The 17,578-nt window shown below is 51.4% G+C and overlaps 1 protein-coding gene across 1 annotated transcript; it reads right to left on the bottom strand.

The window, feature by feature from the left end:
- Positions 1 to 373: 373 nt before the first annotated feature.
- Positions 374 to 16,742, bottom strand: RON8 (rhoptry neck protein RON8). The gene is made up of 15 exons (XM_018782468.1): positions 9,601 to 16,742; positions 9,139 to 9,393; positions 8,829 to 8,849; positions 8,014 to 8,268; positions 7,649 to 7,681; positions 7,022 to 7,351; positions 6,779 to 6,805; positions 6,156 to 6,419; positions 5,570 to 5,620; positions 4,501 to 5,211; positions 3,969 to 4,301; positions 3,238 to 3,267; positions 2,580 to 2,747; positions 1,806 to 2,120; positions 374 to 1,463 (listed from the first exon to the last, which is right to left on the bottom strand). Exons 1-15 carry the CDS (start codon positions 15,358 to 15,360, stop codon positions 1,074 to 1,076), a joined length of 8,943 nt encoding a protein of 2,980 aa, XP_018636158.1. The 5' UTR covers positions 15,361 to 16,742; the 3' UTR covers positions 374 to 1,073.
- Between the last annotated feature and the right edge of the window lie 836 nt (positions 16,743 to 17,578).

The following is a 17,578-nucleotide window of genomic DNA, read 5'->3' on the forward strand; positions in this document are numbered from 1 at the left end:
GAGAGTCGAATCCGGAAGCTTTCTTCAGTGAGCTTAAGTCCGAGCATAATCCATGGAGGTTGGGAGGTCAGAGTTCAATCAGCACCGCAAATACTGCGGCATTTTTTTTGCTTTTGTATTGACATATATTTTATTTGTGGGCTGGTCCGCCAGAACAAAAGATAATGCCTGCAGTTACGGAACAAAGCTGGAAGAACTGGCGGTGCAGACTCAGTGGAGATGTAGCTAACGTAGAAGTAGCAAATTTCCACGTGCTGCCTCTCAATGGCAGCGAGAGTCTCTCTTTTCGGAAGAGTATGGGATGGCCGCCTTTATTCAACGGTGGAATTGCAAAATGGCATTGTCATACTGTTACCTCGTTTCCATAAAATCACATGTGATCTTTCATGTAATACACAAAGTGCCAGTTATCCTCGTTCGACAGTGATTTTTGCCAAGCAAACGCCCAGCAAAACAACAGTGCGCAACCATATAAAGCTTATGATTTCCCTTGGCGGCTGTATGTAAGCATTAGCCGTCAACCTCTGATAGAAGAGGTGTCATTTAAATTAAACAGAAAATCCCTCAACTGTGTCATTTTGTGTTTTCCTTCCTCATTAAGGCAACGGGCTTCTCTATATACACGGACTACGGGACGCAAGCCGCGAAATGTCCATTGGTGCGCTAAATGGGGCAACTCCAGCACGGCCGTCGACCCAACCGGAAATTGTGCTGCACTAGCTCTGTCGGATTTGCCATGATCAGCTTCCTATCTCTGTTTACCGATAAGAATTGCATGTGTCAGCTTCTTCAGTGCCGCACACTGCTCTCCCGTCGCAGCACCAGGGAGGCAACGCACACGGTTTTCTGACAACAGACGATCGAAGGGGAAGTTTATACAAGAAAAAGGATTTACCGACAAAATACCGGGGCGGCAAGAGTAGCAGTCTAGTAAAAAAAATTGGGTACGATGCCGGCAATGCGACGACACCAACGCCGTCATAGTTGCACTCCTCTTATGGTGGGAAAACAGAAGTCCCGGATCGGCTTATCGCATCACAGAGACACAAAATATTCACAGGGCCTCAGATTTACTAGTGCGAAGTTATTCGCTTCTGAATGGAGTTACGCCTCCTCTGTCGCCTCCACAAAACCTGAAGAAAGCTGCCTGGAGCCTGTTTCTGCTTCCCCGTCACAACCAAGAACGCCGACTGTGTTGCCACCGCGTCAGGAATCACGGTTTCGGGATCAACTGTCGTAGAGCTATCAGATGGGCACTCCCCGGGGGCGTCTATGTTCGTGCTACTGCACTGAAGGATTGTATCGAGCTGGGTTTTGGGGATACCCAGCTGTTCAAGGAGGGCAGTCAAAGGCTGACTCGTGACTGCCGGGTCGACCTGTTCCTCAAAAATAGGTATCCGCTGCTTGCCTTGTAGTGCGAAAATGACCAGGGGGCTGTGGAAGATGTACGGTTTGATGAAGAACTGCAGGCATCGTCACAAGGGCACAGCAACATATCGAACGCATGGCACGAGCTGCGGTACCATAGGCCAGGTTAAACAAAGAAAAATAATGTGTGTAAGGGAACAATCAGTCCTCCGCGCCAATTCTGATACACACATACATGACACTGTATACGCGTACATATTTATATCGTCCATATATAGGAAAATGTGTGACGTGTCAAAGTACAAATGCAAGCACAAGTCAGACACACCTGTAGGTCGACAGTGTCTCTTATCAACAAATGTGTCCAGGTCTCTGAAGTTAAAACCACGATCTCCAACACGAAGTGGATGGACAAATAATAGCACGGAAGGACTTACGTTAGGTCGTTGTTTGATATTGAGAGAAACCTCGCGGATCAACAGGCATGAAGAGTGGTTCGGAACGGGAAGTTCTGCCATTTTTGTCTGAAGCCAGTGGGGGTACTGGAACTCCATTGTTGGCTTGCAGCTTGTGCCATCTGGCGATAGGGCTCCCCAGAAAGTCCGATGCCAGGTGCCGGGGTTTGGAAGCAAAGCGTCTAAGACCACACTAACGGTCGACTGACCGATGACAACGTCGTTGACGCGCGATGGAAAAGTGAACCTGATTGTTTTCTGGCCATCCTGTTCCACGAAAATAACCAGTTTCGGATTCTGCAGAGATAAGAGGAGCCAAGTAAAACAAATGAATCAACAAGTAATCACGTCAGCACCATGTTCGACGTCGAGAAACCACACACACACACACATCACATCCCACTCTCTACCTTTGCCGATTGTTCAGCGCATATACGAGTACACGCTTCTTCGTAAACGTTTCTCGGCGTAACTCTCTCTGCCCTCGCCACTTTAATGCATGTACAACTAACAATGATAGAATGGAATGTGTCCATGCAGAACGTGTGTCGCGTTGATGCTGCAGACAACACGGTACTTTGAAACAACTGACACAACTCCTTCTTGCACAGGCTGCGTGCTTTTCGACTAGCTTGACTCCTCAAATGATGATTTTCTGTGCAATGGTTGTATACGTTGTGAATCCAGGACGTGTCATCCACAGCGTGCTGTTCTTGGGGGGAACAATCCGGTAGAAAAAAGCTAACGTCAACTCACCGGTGCGCCATTTATCTCGGACACAGTTCTCTGTCTGGGCTTGAACGCGGCAGGGAGTTCCGGGATCTTATTCTTGAACTTGGTTCTCACTGCCGGCTCAACGTTTTTGGGGCGCGACAGGGGCTCTCCAGCGGAATCGCCTTCGGTACCTTCTGCGGCCGCAGCAGCCTACGCAGAGAAAAGCAAAATGTCAAGCATTGAAATTTTGTGCAGCAGCGCCTTTCGTCAGAGAGGGGGCCCAAAACGCCGAAGGCAAAATATGACACATTCCGGGCTGCCAATCCTAGAGTTTTGATGTAGGGATAGTTCCACAGCGACGTAGAATGCACAAGTAAACAGGCAGAACCAACTTATTAGCACGCCTACTTTTCGGTAGTGCTCCCTGCGCTGAACAGGGTGCTGTCATGATACCAAGTTCTCGCACTCCACTGGTTTTGTACAGAAAGAAAGACTTTTCTATACAGAGGGGAACAGAGGACGGCCAGTCTGCAATGAAATCGATTGCTTCTGGTCATACTAATTCGGGAAGCTGCGCTGTCCCATGTACGTGTTCTAGGTTGCTACAAAAGCGCCAGCGTGAAGTAGATATGAACAGCTGCAGACGGGTGCTCCTGAAGATATTGGCGAAGAAAGCAAATACTTATCGTATTCATCATACCTTCGCAGCTTGTTGGAATGCCTTGGCAGCCTGAAGCGGACAATCGCAACACAGTGAATGGCCTCAAGAACTGATGATTTCATAAACAGGTTTAAATTTACTGTCACAGTCACTCATCCTTCCATTCAGCCAGAGGCTGCTCAAGCCAAGCGGCCGAACTGCAGACACGCTCGTATGACGAATCGTTTCCAGAACACAAAAGGTTCAGTTCAGTTCATCCCAATGCTCATACAACTTCATCTGGAGGCACACATCTACAGTGTATGTATTATATGGATTTACTTTTCGAAGAGAGACGCGTTTAATCCCTTCGCGGGGTCCGCCTGGACGTCTGCGATTCAAGTGAATCTTTTTTCGAGCTGTTGGATATTTTGTCGTTAATTATGAGTCAGGTTTCGTGGGGTGTCTTCTACTTTCACGTATGTAATATCCGTCTACCGCGTGCTCCACACCACCAGGATAGTTCTACCCTGATCCTTCGAGCCTCTCCGTCACTGGTCTACGAGTCAAGCGTCTCCGTATGTGTTAATTGGTTTTGAGGAACTCTCCTACTGTTTCCACTTCAAATGGCCGCTCACATTGGACCGTGCAACTCTATCCGTTTATCAGTGACAATGGAGAATTCATGCACTTTTGCGTGATCGGTCGCTACTGCAGACGGACGACGCCATACCTGCAGAAGACACGGTCCTCTGAGGCAAGTGCGCTTCATCTGTGCGTAGAACACGTACCTGGACTCTGATTGTGATTGTCTTCACAGAATGGACGTCAATCAGCGGAGGCAAGAGGTTCCAGATTGTCAATCCTTCCATGGCAGATCTTGCGTGCGAAGGCGTCCCAACCGGTGTGGTGACCTTCGTGGGACTGACCGCCCCGTGATCAACAACAATTTTCAGAACCAAAGGTTGAGTGCCGTCAGAGGCCCCAACTAGATCAATGATCGAGCGACCTGCCGCTTTGAGCAGCGTTGCTAGAGTGTTTTTGTCCGTCGCGTTTATTTTCTTCATCGAGACGGTGAACGTAGGTCCCTTCAGTGGCACAAAAGTCACTGTCCCGGACTCAATCTGTACAACGGAACAAAGCACAGACGCAAAGGGAACGCTCTGCTGTGGGCACGGTTGTCTCAGCCAAAGTGTCGCAAACTGTCGAGTACACCGGCGGCCGGACTCGGCTCTGGGACTCGCTGTCAATTCCCGCAGGAACCTGTGCGACTCAAGCACTGTCTACAAATAAACAGACCGCGTTGCTCCTAAAAAAGCTCACCAAAATTGCGCCTTGCTCAGGCTTTTCTTGGACATCCAAGGTCTGAACAGCTGCCGGAGCGATGCCGAAGAATTTCAGAACCTGTTCAATAGGCATCGACTTCTGAGAAGGCAAAATCGGAACGACAAACTCTGTCCTCGGCAGGCCTCCAACTCCTCCTATGGAACCTCTGAGCATCGAATTCCGAGGCAGCTCGACGGAAGGCTGCCGAAGCAGTGGAAGTCGCAAGGTCGACGGCATAAACTTCACAGCTGCGGAACCACCTGGTCCCCTTCTCCCGCCAGATTCATTCACCACAACACCGCCGCCTGGAAACCGTCCGCCCCCAGTCGGGCCAGCAATCCAAGGGCCAGGTTGTGGAACTTGGTCTGGCGCGTATAGCTGTTGAGGACTTTGCGACGGAATGAGTTTCGTGTCGATGTTGAGGGTGGCACCCGGCGGGAGTTCCGCCAGCGCATGCAGTTGTCGCAGGAAGTTCAACACCACAGCGACGCCAGGCTGGCCATGTTTGTCGGAAATAGATTGCAGCAAGGGGAGAACATCCCCCGGAAGGACTCCGCGCACCGGTGGCTTTCCGGGAAGAGGACTGAACGAGACCTCGAGGTCCTGATTGAGCGGTCGAGCTCCAGGCCTGCCAGGGAGGTTGAACAGCTGCCCGAAGTCTCGAGGTGCTGTGCCAGGAGCTCCGTAATTATGGCCGTTGATAACAATCTGAGCAAGTAAAAGCGGGGTAGGCGCAGAAACGTAGCCGGCGGCACACTTGTACTTGGGGAAAGATTTAAACAAAGTGCGTCTACCACCCACATCAAGCATGTCACTAAGTCCTCTGGGAACACATGCAGGACAGAGACAAATGAGAGACGTCCCGGCACTGAGGAATCATGGGAGGAAACTGGCACTGCATTCCATCCCGACGATGGGTACAAATTCGACACAGTCTGAGTGGCATCTTGCTCCCGATGTGGGAAAGGAATGAAGGGAATCTTTTGTCAGGTGAGACATCCTTGGACAAGGCCCCTCTTGAAAAGGATTTGTGACGTAACAGAAAACCGATTGTTGCGAAACTCACTTGCGGTCCGTTGCGCTTTGGAGTGGCAGTGTAGCCGGGAACGGGGGTCGGCTGAGATAACAGATCAACGAAAAAAACCGAGCAGACACTGGGCGTGAGGAGCGCCCGAGGGTGAGAGTGCAATCGACCAACGTCTTTTTAGGAACACCTAGCACGTGACAATATATGCCTCCACACAGTTCGCAAACGGCAGGCCGACCTTCTTCAATGCATTTGGGGAGCAGAATCATAAGACTGCACATTGCTTTGACGCTTAGCTCCTCTAAAAGCCGACAACCTGAGCGCCGCTTCGCGAGACGGTTTTGCAAAAAACGAAAACATTTCTGAAATCAAGAGTCTCGTGAAACCAAGGGATTGACGACGAGCCATTGCCTCAGACCGATAAATGAAGTTACAGCCACAAGTATCCCCTGGCACTCATGGGATTCACTGCCCTACAGCCGTTTCAAAAGACGAAAAAAATCCTGTTTGTGGCTGCAGACAAGTGAATTTCTTTTCACTCCGGTACACGCATTCAAGCACTTGTATCCGCCGTTAAGAAGAGAAGATCACTTCGCAGACGAACTTTCCGGGGTCTCTCGCTTACCGTCACGTAGATACTATGACTCATTTCCAAGTCATTGACCTGGCAGTGGTGCAGTAGATGCCCAATCGTGGCCGAAATGAGTTGTGCAGCACTCAGAGGAAACGGGCATCGAATCGTATCTATTACGATTTCAGCTAGGATTCCGTTCGGGTCAGATATGCCCAAAGAGTCCTTCATCCACTCGACGAGGTTGCGAAGACTTGCATCTAGATGTGTGGTCTCCTCACGGAAGGGCTGGCCGCCGTAGGCCGCTAAACCATTCAGCTGAGACACGGCAAGGAAACAACACAGCGATTCACATCGAATGTCCTAAATTTAAATATGCGGGCCATTTGGCTGCATAAGCTTCTCCGCTACCTTGACTGCACACGCAGAACGAACTGAACCCTCTAGCAAAGGTGCACGCAGCACGACTGAGCTTTCGATGTCCGCAAAACGATGGGCACAAAAACCTAAAATGAAACAGACTGTGACCAGAGGAAAAACGGGTCTCAACCCCACTGGTTAACCATTGCCCGAGACTCAGCCTACACCGTGTCCCTCCAATAAGAAGCGTAGGGTTCCTGTGCTCCACCTCAGCCAAAGAAACTCCATTTTGCCTCGATTTCCCACCCCTCACTTACGTCGTATTTGGGGGGGTGGCCGGTCGTCTGAAAACACGACAGAGAGCAGGGGAACGCGACGACTGTACACATTCACGGTCACCGTTACCAGCTCGAAAGTATGTTCGTAGGCTGAGACTAGCTCCTCAACAATTTCGCCTTTCTACGGCATACTGCGCCAAAGGGTCAAGCCTCGCGTGTATACTTTCTCAGACTTGAGCATACGCCCACCGTCAACACACACTTTTTTTCCAGAAAACTTACGAAGACCAGAAATGGGTGGTGCATCTCCCTGTCAATATCGCCAATTGGCATGTTGTCGGGGAACGCTCCCACTGTAGCAGGCCGCCACGTGGCTTCCCACCCTGGTTTTCCGGCAGCTCCTGGTGGCGATTCCGGGCCAGCGAAATCGAAGTCAATAATCTGTTGGGCTGGACGACCGGAGCCACCAACGTGCTGCCGCACTCCCGGAATAGTCAGACCTTCAGGACTGTTGATCTTCTTCTTCACTGTCCGCACAAAGTCGCCATATGTGGTTTGGGGGCTGAGGTTCATGCCTTTCATCATGTCGCCCAGAGTTCCTCCGCGGAACACCTGTATTTTAAAAGCCAGAAAGAAAGTGGTAGGAAATGTATCAAACAAGACAGGGGAGCCGTGGGGCGAATGCAGAGGGAAGAGACGGAAAGAAAGAGAAAAACTCAGCAAAGAGCAGATGGTAGGAGCGAGATTGAATCGAAGGGCTCAGTCAAACTGGAGGAAACAGCAACGCACAAAACGCCGGTGACAGCGGTTTAGGAAAACAGCGAAACTGCGGCTTACGTGACCAGTGCCACTCCCCTTTTGAGACTAGCATCAAGTTCGACTACGGCAGAGTCCAACACTCTCACTTACCCCTGGGAAATCTCCTTCGCCCTCGCTCGCCGGCTAAACGCACACAAAAAATCAGGAAAGGAATGCCTACTCAGTGTCCTGTCCCGAAAACTTGGCGGCCTTGTGAACCGCAAACAGGATCTCCCGTTCCGCTTGTAGTTGAATACACGGCATACCTTGCCTGTCCTACAGTGTCTTCTGTTGCGTGTCTTTGAGTGTCGGCAGTTGCCCTGCAGATGATTAGGAAACTAAGAAAACATATGTGGCTTTACGGAAAGCTAGAAACTTGGGGGAGTCAAAAGACATGTCTATAACTACATGTGCGTGTTTGATGCGAGAGATATGTCTCAATATAAAGATAGTCGGAACTCGAATAGGCTACCTACCACAATATAGATATGCTGGAGACCGGGAATTTGGCTCGGAGGCAGCTGCCGCAGATGTTCTGGGCATTCACTGTACGGTTGGTCAGTCCCATCGATGTACTTCAAACCAACGTGGTAGAGTCCGAGATGGGCATTCGACAGCAGAAGTGCCACGACTTCCTCCAAGGGTTTCTGCCTGAACAACTGGTCAGGCGAGATACCTCTATGCTGCCGAAGAAGTGGCTGCAACAGCTCATTGGGAACTTTGACCGTCACCTGGGGACCATACGACAGGTGACATACGGAATGTTAGACTCTGAATCAAAACACGAGGGAACCTTCTTCAGGAGAGACCTCCCGTCATTTCACGCTACATTCACATATGGTCAGCGAAAATATGAGCAGACGTGCTCCTGTGGCATGTGTGACATGACTAACAGTAGACACACGGAAATAACTAAAAGCAAAACAACTGTGCCACATCACCTGTGTTCACGCGAGGGGTCTAAATAACGGACACTTACATCACTTCGCAACCGTCATAAAAATAAACAGCCGGACAACCTGCACCAGTACGAACGTACTCACGTACAATGGTGTATGCACTGTCGTAGACACGCATGTGGTTCTGTGCCTCATACTATCATAGATTCTTGGAGATCACCTGCTCAGGCACCAACTTAACTGCAGCACACAGAAGAAAAGTAAGCCCCGCTACAATTGTTGACAACAGCAACTCAACCGGATGCAAGCTGCCATAAACGCCAACATTTCATTCTTTTGTGGGTTTCCCTTATACCAAAACAAGTACGCCGGGCCTGGTGTGGACTACTTACGTTTGGGGTGGAGAACATGGGCTGAAAAACACAGAAGAGAAACAAAGAAAAGAAGACAACTTAAGGAATTCTCGCTGTGTCACGCGGGTGCTGGGAGTCTGCGTCTACTTGTTTTCGGCAAAAAAGTCTCACTCTTACCACTGATAGACACCACTTTGTCTCAACTCACATAGTCTCATGGCGACAAATATCTAGAGTGAAACGCCATCCACAGACAATACGGCGCCGCCGTCGCGTCTACGGGTTTTTGCTCTGTTGTCGTAATATCCCTCTATCTGCGTCGGGACTAATGGACCCGTCTCGTTCTTACCACAATGCGTGTCGTGATTGTTGCCGGTCGCTCTTTGCCCGCATCAATATTACATCTCTTCAGGAGTGCCTCCCAAGTATGCAGAGACATGAGTTCTTGCTGGGTCAAATTGCAGGTAACCCCCGGAGCAAATTCGAGCTGAATCAAGGAGTTCGGCGAGGCACCCCGCAGGTGAGGACTGAAGAACTTTGCAGGCGCGTCTGTCCAGTGCCCCAATGACGGATGTTCCTGACCTTCGCCATCTACGAAGAAGAGCTGCAGGACAAAAAGAGAGAAGAAACACACTCGGTTGTGCCGCTTTTCAAGACCCTCGTCGTTGGTTTATCCGCTGGGGCCATTTCCCACTACGATTATCGCTCATTTCTCACTCGCTTCTGCATTCGTGGACATTGCCCTCGACTCGGGTCGAATCTGCTTTCCTTAAAAAGATTTGACACACACCTAAATGCTCTGGGTCCTTACCGGAAAGCTCGGCTGCGCCCGGGCGTATGTGGGTGTCTCTTTCAGCAGATACACACCGAAGGGCGCCTCCAGCAGAGATGGATGTATGCCACAGGCTCGGGCAATCTGTTCCTTGGTCAGCTGCATGAACAGATTGATATCCACGCCGCTGCAGGGGTAGTAGTTGCCATCTCCTTTCGGGATTTGAATGTACACTTTGTACAAGTCTCGCTCCTGAGGGGCGATGCCTGAGACCATATTGTTGAACTGAGGTTTCACAGCATCTCGGTCATTCCAGTTCCTGAACCCAAAACCAAACCTTATTGGGGGCGCATAGGCGTCGCCAGTTTCCATGGCTTCGGGGTTGGTGACAATATCAATGCCAGCTCGGGTGTTCTGCGGAAAAGTGCCTGAAGACGGCCCGAAGAGCGTCGGGTCCCACGCCCCAGGGTTCGGATCGAAGTAGCTGTAATCTTTCCGCAAGCCTCCGTCGGCCTTCGGAATTGATTGGTGCCAGACAGGACCCAGTTCGTTGGAACCAGGTCGCTCGACCAAATTCCAGAAAACCGACTTTGGCATTCCAGAGGCAGAACGTGGATCTCCTGGCATCCGGATGTCGTACACCACCGGATGGCCGTCTACGTTGGTCGTCACCGGCTGGCCTCCTCGCACGGTTTGAGTCTTCTCGTTAGAGATAATTCGAATGTACAACGTCGGATGACCGAGACCAGGGAGGTCGGCGAGTTTCAGATTGCACCACCGGCACAGCTGTCCCCAAGTCGCTTTGGCGACTTCTGCGCCGGACTTTGAGCCACACGGCGTATTGAGGTGTTGAGCGTTTTTCGAAAACAGAGACATATGCACCTGGTAATTCTGGGCAGAAGCGCCGAGGCGAAGCGGCTCCTCCTCCGGGATCGAAATACGGACAGTCGCCTTTCTTCTGCCCCCCTGGAAGTCCTCGACCACAGCGGTAATCGAACCCTCGCGCAGCATCTGTTGTTCTGACGAAGTCGGCGCCTGCTTGATGCCGAACCGCAACCTGCCCGACTTGGCGATATCCTGGTCCGAAATCCCCAGCAACCTCAGAATCTTGGTCAACACATCATCCGTGTTTTCGTTAGGTTGGAGCCCCTCGATGAGAGCCTTGAGCTGCTGAAGCTCTTGCGGAGTCAGAGTCCTCTTGATCTTTCTGTATTCGAAGATCACTTGTCCATCATCAGGGAGGTTACGTATGTGATCTTTCAGCTTCAAGAGGACGGCTGCAGTACGCCTCTGGTCTTCGGGTGATCGAGATCGATTGTAGAGCTTGTAATACTGCTCCGCCGGAGTTCTGATCGATAACTCGAACGTGAACGGCTTTTTCAAGTCGGCCATTCCGGGACACTTCGAGCGAATAATTTCGGGCTTGTTGAGCGCCTGATACAGCTCGCCCAGTGTCTTCACCGAGCATCGAATCACCTGGCCTTTCTGCGCCCCTTCCGGGCGCACTTGCAAGAGTATTGGACCGTCGTCAAAAAGATCCATTTCATGCAAGTCAGAGAGCCAGGCACCAAACACCTCTGGCCACAAAGACGGCTGCATGACTGTGACTTCGAGTTTCCGCATAATACCTGAGCCTTCGGCGACTTTCGATTCCACTGCCTTTTTCTTTTCCTCTTGGGCTTGGCCAGCGGTCTTCTTCCACGGAAAATAGATCTCCGCGAGACTGCCAAGGTCCTGGTCAGGAAGCTGACTGAGGGGCACGTCGAGTACGGAGCCGTTATCGAAAACGAGTTTCACAGTATCTGTGGGGCTGAAGCCTCCTGCCGACTGGAGATGTGTCACGAATGCATGTGGATCTTTTAACAAACTGGCCAGGCCCTTTTTGCCGGCGCCTCCGACAAGACCCAGCATGGCTGTGATGACCCATTTGGTTCCATTAACTGCGGCCGACGGAAACCCTCCCCGTCGAATGAAGTATTGCCTTGGGATGTCGTAACGCTTGGCCAGCTGGTTGATCAGACCTCTCTTGTCTCCCTTCGAAAGTCGCCCCAGGGCTTCATCCGAAAGCTGCCGCAGCTCCACACCGATGTCTCGAAAAAGAGCGGAGCCGTCAGGCCCAACGAATATCACATCAACCACTGTTTTCTGCGACCGCATTTGCTTCTTTGCCTCTTTCGTGACTGTGGTCTGCTCCTTCTTCCACTGCTCTCGTGCTTCCTTGTTCATAACTTCGAAAGAGAAGTTGAAAACGTTTTCAAATTTGAGACCAGGGACCTGAGCCGCAAGTTCCTTGAAGACTTTCCAGAGTTTGTCGTTTAAGAAAAACTTCTTGGGATCGAGACGGATGTGTCTCTCAGCGGGCTTGCCCTTTTCTGTGGTCGTGATAGTCGCGCCTACCAGTTTGGCCCACTGCAGCTCTCCTTGACGCTGAAGAGTTCTAATCTCGAACTTGAGGTGTCTCAGGCGATCCAAGTCTTCCAGCGTCTTGCCACTCTTCATCGCCAACTCCGTCCTCTCCCTCATTTTCCTGTTCAGCTCTTCGGATTCGGTGACATCCGCAACAGGGATGTTCAGATGCTTTGCCTTCTCTGGGTTCCTCTGCTTCAGCGCATTCTTTGCCGACGTCAGAAGGTCTCGAATTGATCGGGCCCGAACGTCATCCGGACCCATGAGATATCTGTCTTCGACTTCCCCGAGATCCGCACGCGCAATCCAAGCAGCTGTGCACTCCTCATTCCAGGCACGCGACACCATTTTCGCAGGGTTGACACGCCCGCAGAAAATGCGTTTCATGTCAACGGCGAGGCATTGCCCTGGACGTGCCGGGTCAGCTTGATAACACGAGACAATTGGCGCAGGAGTTTCCAGGGTTATTTGAAGGCCCTTCATGTGTTGTTGGTCCACAGCCTCGGTGTAGGGCGAAGCATACATATCCAAATTTATGTCGAATTGCCGCAGGGCGGTATCTTTGTCGTCGTACAAAACAAGCTTGACGTTGGCGGGTTTTAAGTTCGGGTGTGCCTTGAAGAAGTCATCAAGTGTTTTCGCCCATGTGTCTCCTGGCTCGATCTGGATGTCGAAAGGGATCTGCTGTCCGTCGACGTCAGTCACGACGATGCGGAAATTCTTCGCAAGATACACCTTTTTGGGCCTCGTAAGAACATCCATTAGTTTTTGGTAGGCGTCGGGATTCATCGTCGCCCAGTTTGGACTGAACACTTCTGGACCGAAAATCGATCGCAACGTTGCTTCGGTTCCATCGGGAAACCGGAACACAAGATGATCTGCGATACCCAAGAGATCCTCGTCGCTCATTCGATCGAGTTTAAAGGGCAACTGAGACCCAGGGTACTCCTTACGAAGCCACTGCCGCAGCGCTTTGAGGGGCGCCAGATGTTGCTGCGGACCCGCTGTTAAAGGAATGACGAAGTGAGGGACATTCGGGTGAGGCCCAGATCCATCCACGAACGTATCATGAGTGTTGAGAATGGGAATCTCGGGGCGCATCGTGATTTTTGTTTTGCGCGGCCGATGGTAATATTCCTCTCCAAGAACGCCACCGTTGAGTGCATCCCGCGAACCCTGTCCCTGACCCTGAAGAAAGGGGTACACGACGGTGGGGACTTTTTTCTTTTGGAAGGGTTTGTGAAAATCATACAAAAGTCCGGGCAAATCATCACCAAACTGCACAGTAGCCGTCACTGGCTTCTGAGGTTTCGACTTCAGGAGTTCGCCATCAGGGCCAAATGTCTCGATAACCGGAATGACCGTGGCTTTATGTTCCGCATGGAAACTGACCGCAATTTGACGTCCAGCTAGATGAGCATCCTTCAGAACATTTCCAAGCAATGCGCATTCCTGCTTGGATCCGGTGTAGTCCAATACGCCGTGCCACTGAATACTCAAAGGATTCCGAGACTCGACGAAGCCCCATCTGTGAACAGTGGTGAAGTGAAATCCCTTCTCCCGGAAATTGCACCCTTTGGGAGACTCTGCCGCGGATTTCCCTTTCGCTAAAAGGGATTTGATGTTAACCGTTCCGCGCGGTGAAAGCGGAATCACAAATTCAAAGGCGCACCATGGAATCTGACGATCGTGTGCGTCATCGAGGACAAAAAGTGTAGGAAGCTTGGGAGGGAGCTTGTCATCAAAATGGAGGGTTACGTCCTCAAGAGAAAATCCTGGAGTACTTTGGGCCAAGCTTCCAAGAAGATGAAGAAGAGTGGGATACGTTTGTATAAATTCACTCGTCAAACCGTACCAGTTCCCGTTGACCGACACCCCGACAAGGCCTGGTTCTCGGTAGTTGAACTTCATTTTATGTTTCGCCATTAGAGCTTTCCAGCCTTTGCTGATATCATTCCAAGGCCGAGCAGGGTTAATGAACTCTGTGAATGATCGCTTATCCGGGAATAAGAATCGAGCAGACACACTGGGGAGAACCATCCCACTGACATGGTCCGGTAGTTTCGTCAGGTCGTTCTCGCCTGGCCCGACAATGAACTTAGGCACGCCGCCCTCCGAATAAACAGGATTTCCGTACATATCCAGGATCAAGAGAGGATTGTTCGAGGTATCGTATGACCGCCCAAAAAGAGGACTGTAGTAATGCTCGATGTCTCCAGGATTGAGACCCGTCTCGCCACCCTGTCGCCAGAACTGTTTCAGACGGTCAGGCTGATGATCACCCAGATGTGCCGCGCCACGGAAACCATCAGGAGACAAAAATATACTTCCTGGACGGTAACCGGGTTCACGCTGAGCAAAATCGGGAGCGTTCTGGCCCCGGTTTGCCGCGTCTCCCATGCCTGTGTAAAGTAAGAGAAGGTCATTCCAATTCGCGGGCCCTTGTGGAAGCACTGTGGAAAACTCTCGATTCCGCGTCAGATCACCGACGATTGTGACAGGCGACGCCAGGTCAAGAAGACGCAGCAGCCACGGAACAAGAGTTGCCTCCTGTGTGTTGGCATTCTTCGGGTCAGATTCCTTGAACATCCGTTTGATGGAGAATGACCCGGGCCCAGTGAGAATGTTTTCTGGCTCCGCGTGATCCACAATGAGCTGCTTGAGCGTCCCTATGTCTACACCCGGAGCGTTCAGGTCATCAATAGGCACACTGGAAAGCAATTTAATAGTCTCCCGCGCTCCCCTCGCACCGGTTTGGTGGAGGTTTAGCTTGAAGTGAACCGACGGTTTGTAGGCGGTCGCGAGCAGATGGACGGCCGTCCGAATGTAGAGGCCGCCGGTGCCGTCGCCCCGGCCCCTCCACTCAACCCTGAAATGGATATTTGGGTCATTTGTTAAATCGGCCAGACGGTGCAAGAGTGCAGCCTGTTCTTTCGTCTGAAGCGATGCTCGAAAGCCTGATACCATCTGGCCCTCCTGTAGCACGACGATCTCAGCAAGCAGTCCCCTCTCCATTTGTTGCGTCGTCACGCGTAGCTGCACCTCACTCCGCACGTCGCTCGATGACATGGGATCGAACGTTCCAGGTAGCCGCCGATTCGGAGTTTCGACGAAACTCTGTTGCGCGCCATCTTCATTTTTAGATGATTCCGTAGGAGGGAAATATTCAGCAGTAAAAGCAAACTCTTCTGACTTCCCAGCATACTCTGGATCCAGCGTCAGAACGAGTGTCGGCGGGCCATCACCCGATTCCGCATTCTGGGGGCGGTCAGGAGCCTCAGGTAAGCCATCGGGACTTTCGTGAAGCGCAAGAGCTCCACAAACAAACAGAAATGACATCAAAAGAGTGTACAGGTAGCGGGACGGCAACGAATGGAGGGTGGTGGCCACCATGATTGCGATGCAAGACGATTCAGGCAATAGCAAGTGACTTCGTACGATACATAGTAGCGACAGATGGATGAAATTCTACGGACACACCCCTCAAACAGTCCACGGTGTCTCTTGTACTGAAAAGCCGCTGGTTGACCGAGGCTGCCCTCCCTTGCTAACTGCCGCGCTAGCAGATGCGGCCTTTCTTAAATTGCCGGGGAGTAGTGCACCACCAACAGAAAGGTCCGGGCCCTTTTCAGCCTTCGCGTGGCTTTGTTCCTTAACAACTGCCAAGGAACGCTGAACTATTTTATTCTTTTGAGCACACCTTCACCAGTGACCTGTAATCAGAGTTGTCCCCTCGGTAGGTACAAGACAAGGCGGGCGGCGTGGCCGCAACCTTGGCGGACAGAAAGCGTGCTTCGGCGGTCCAAATTTTGTGCTAAAAAGATCCAGAAGAACCTCGTGAAAATGGTAGAATCTGTCGAAGAAGCACAACCACTGAGGTCGAGACTGCTGCTATTTTTCTGTGAAGTTATTACCCTGTGTCCACGGCGCAGCGAGCCGCAAGGACCCCTCTGCCCAGTCGGGCGACGTTCTCTCTGGTCCCCACGTGTCGTTGGCAAGAGAGACAACGAAAATAGGGGGGAAATCGGCCAGCGCAGCGAATGGAGCTTCGAAGAGGGCCAATCAAGGAGTCTTTTTCGATGCAGCGGTGACGACCAAACGTGCTGAGTATCGTCGCCACAACCTAGCAAGGACTGAGTCGGCTGGTAATGCTCGTGAGCGAAGAGGGCCGAGCTGATTGCTTTCGACGGAGGACAGGAACGAAGAACTGGGAAGACAGCGATTGGCACGGACTGTAAATGACAATTCGTTGAGGTCGAAAACGAAAGCGACACGTTTAGAGGAAGGTGTCTAGCAGCGGACATTTTGCTAGAAGCAGCGAATAGACTCCAGATTCACGGCGCCCGACTTGTATGGCACTCATCATTCAGGGTGAGACGATAAACGCGCAGCTGTCGACTGACAAGACGTGAGACTCCTCCTGGAGCGACAAATGACAAAAACTCGCCTGCATCAAGGCCTGGGGAAAGAGATCAGTGCGACAAAATATGAGCAGACAAGAAAACAAACACTCTCAAGCACAAGTCGCCTCAGGCCAGAAAGGATTTTCTTCTGCATCCATGAACCAGCCAACCGCGGCCACGTGAGAGGTCGGATCGCGCATTCGCGGCGGCTTGTTCACTTCGTATAGGAGCGTGTCTGGAATCAACGATTGTTTTTCAAGTGGCATGAACTGAAAGCCTCCAGTTTTTCCTACTGCTGCCTGGCCTCCCCCCAAAAGACACTTCTTAGGCTCCGCAAATTGCCACGATACATTACACCATAGAAAAGAACGCCTTGTACCATATTCGCGACACGCGAGCGCGGGCTTGGTCCTCGCCACAGGACAACCAGCTTGCCAGTCGCCGGCCCTGACAGGGTGGCTTGAAACAGACAGCCCAGCGTTCAAGTGCTGCCTTGCGACATGGTCCGCTAGCCAGCAACTAGGCATTTCGTCGCAATAACATGAGCACGAGATACTAAATGTTATTGTACATCGAGACATCTTGCTGTCTCCCCTGCTTTTGGCAGCAAATGGGCGACAGGTCGAGTTGTGTAACTCTAATCACGGAACTCTTTCGGATGTTTCCTTGACTGTCTTTTCGGGTCTCCGCTTGCGTACACGGGAAAAATTTAAGCTCCGGGAGTGGAATATGAAAATCTCAGGATGGTGTGTGTGCCAGTAGCCCCCGGCAGGTTCTTTTCCTGTGGACTGGCTTCTGTGTGGAGACTGTTTTCGGCCAGGATTTCGATGCGGAATAACACTCCAGCCACTGAACTGTGTGTAGACCTCACATGGCGGGAACTCCGCATGATCTCGCTCGACGATGGTCGTGTCTTGCACCACTCACAAGCATAGTCCAACTTTTCCCAGTTGGGTGCATGTATTTTTCCCCAGGTCTTTCGGGCTGCTGCCTGGACAGTCGGACGAACCGAATGATATTCCTGTGTAAAGACGACTAACAGCCAGATACCAGGTGGTGGCGCGAGCATTCAGAGCTACTGTTTCGTATGTGCAAATTGCACAGTAAGCGGAAGAAAAGCAGCCCGAACTATCTGTACGAAGTGAAAAAGTGTTAGATCCTCAACCGACCGCCACCAGGCTTCCTCGCGCATTCGCAAGAGTGGAAGA

Source organism: Toxoplasma gondii, chromosome IX (assembly GCF_000006565.2).
Source record: "Toxoplasma gondii ME49 chromosome IX, whole genome shotgun sequence".
Classification (NCBI taxonomy): Eukaryota; Apicomplexa; class Conoidasida; order Eucoccidiorida; family Sarcocystidae; genus Toxoplasma; species Toxoplasma gondii.

Excerpts from the sequence above, each read along its gene's own strand:
- RON8 (XM_018782468.1), bottom strand. The coding sequence starts at position 15,360 with ATGGTGGCCACCACCCTCCATTCGTTGCCGTCCCGCTACCTGTACACT. Across the intron at positions 8,850-9,138 it reads CAATCACGACACGCATTGTG|CCCATGTTCTCCACCCCAAA; the intron begins GTAAGAACGAGA and ends TGTGTTTTTCAG. Across the intron at positions 5,621-6,155 it reads GTCATAGTATCTACGTGACG|CCGACCCCCGTTCCCGGCTA; the intron begins GTAAGCGAGAGA and ends CTGTTATCTCAG.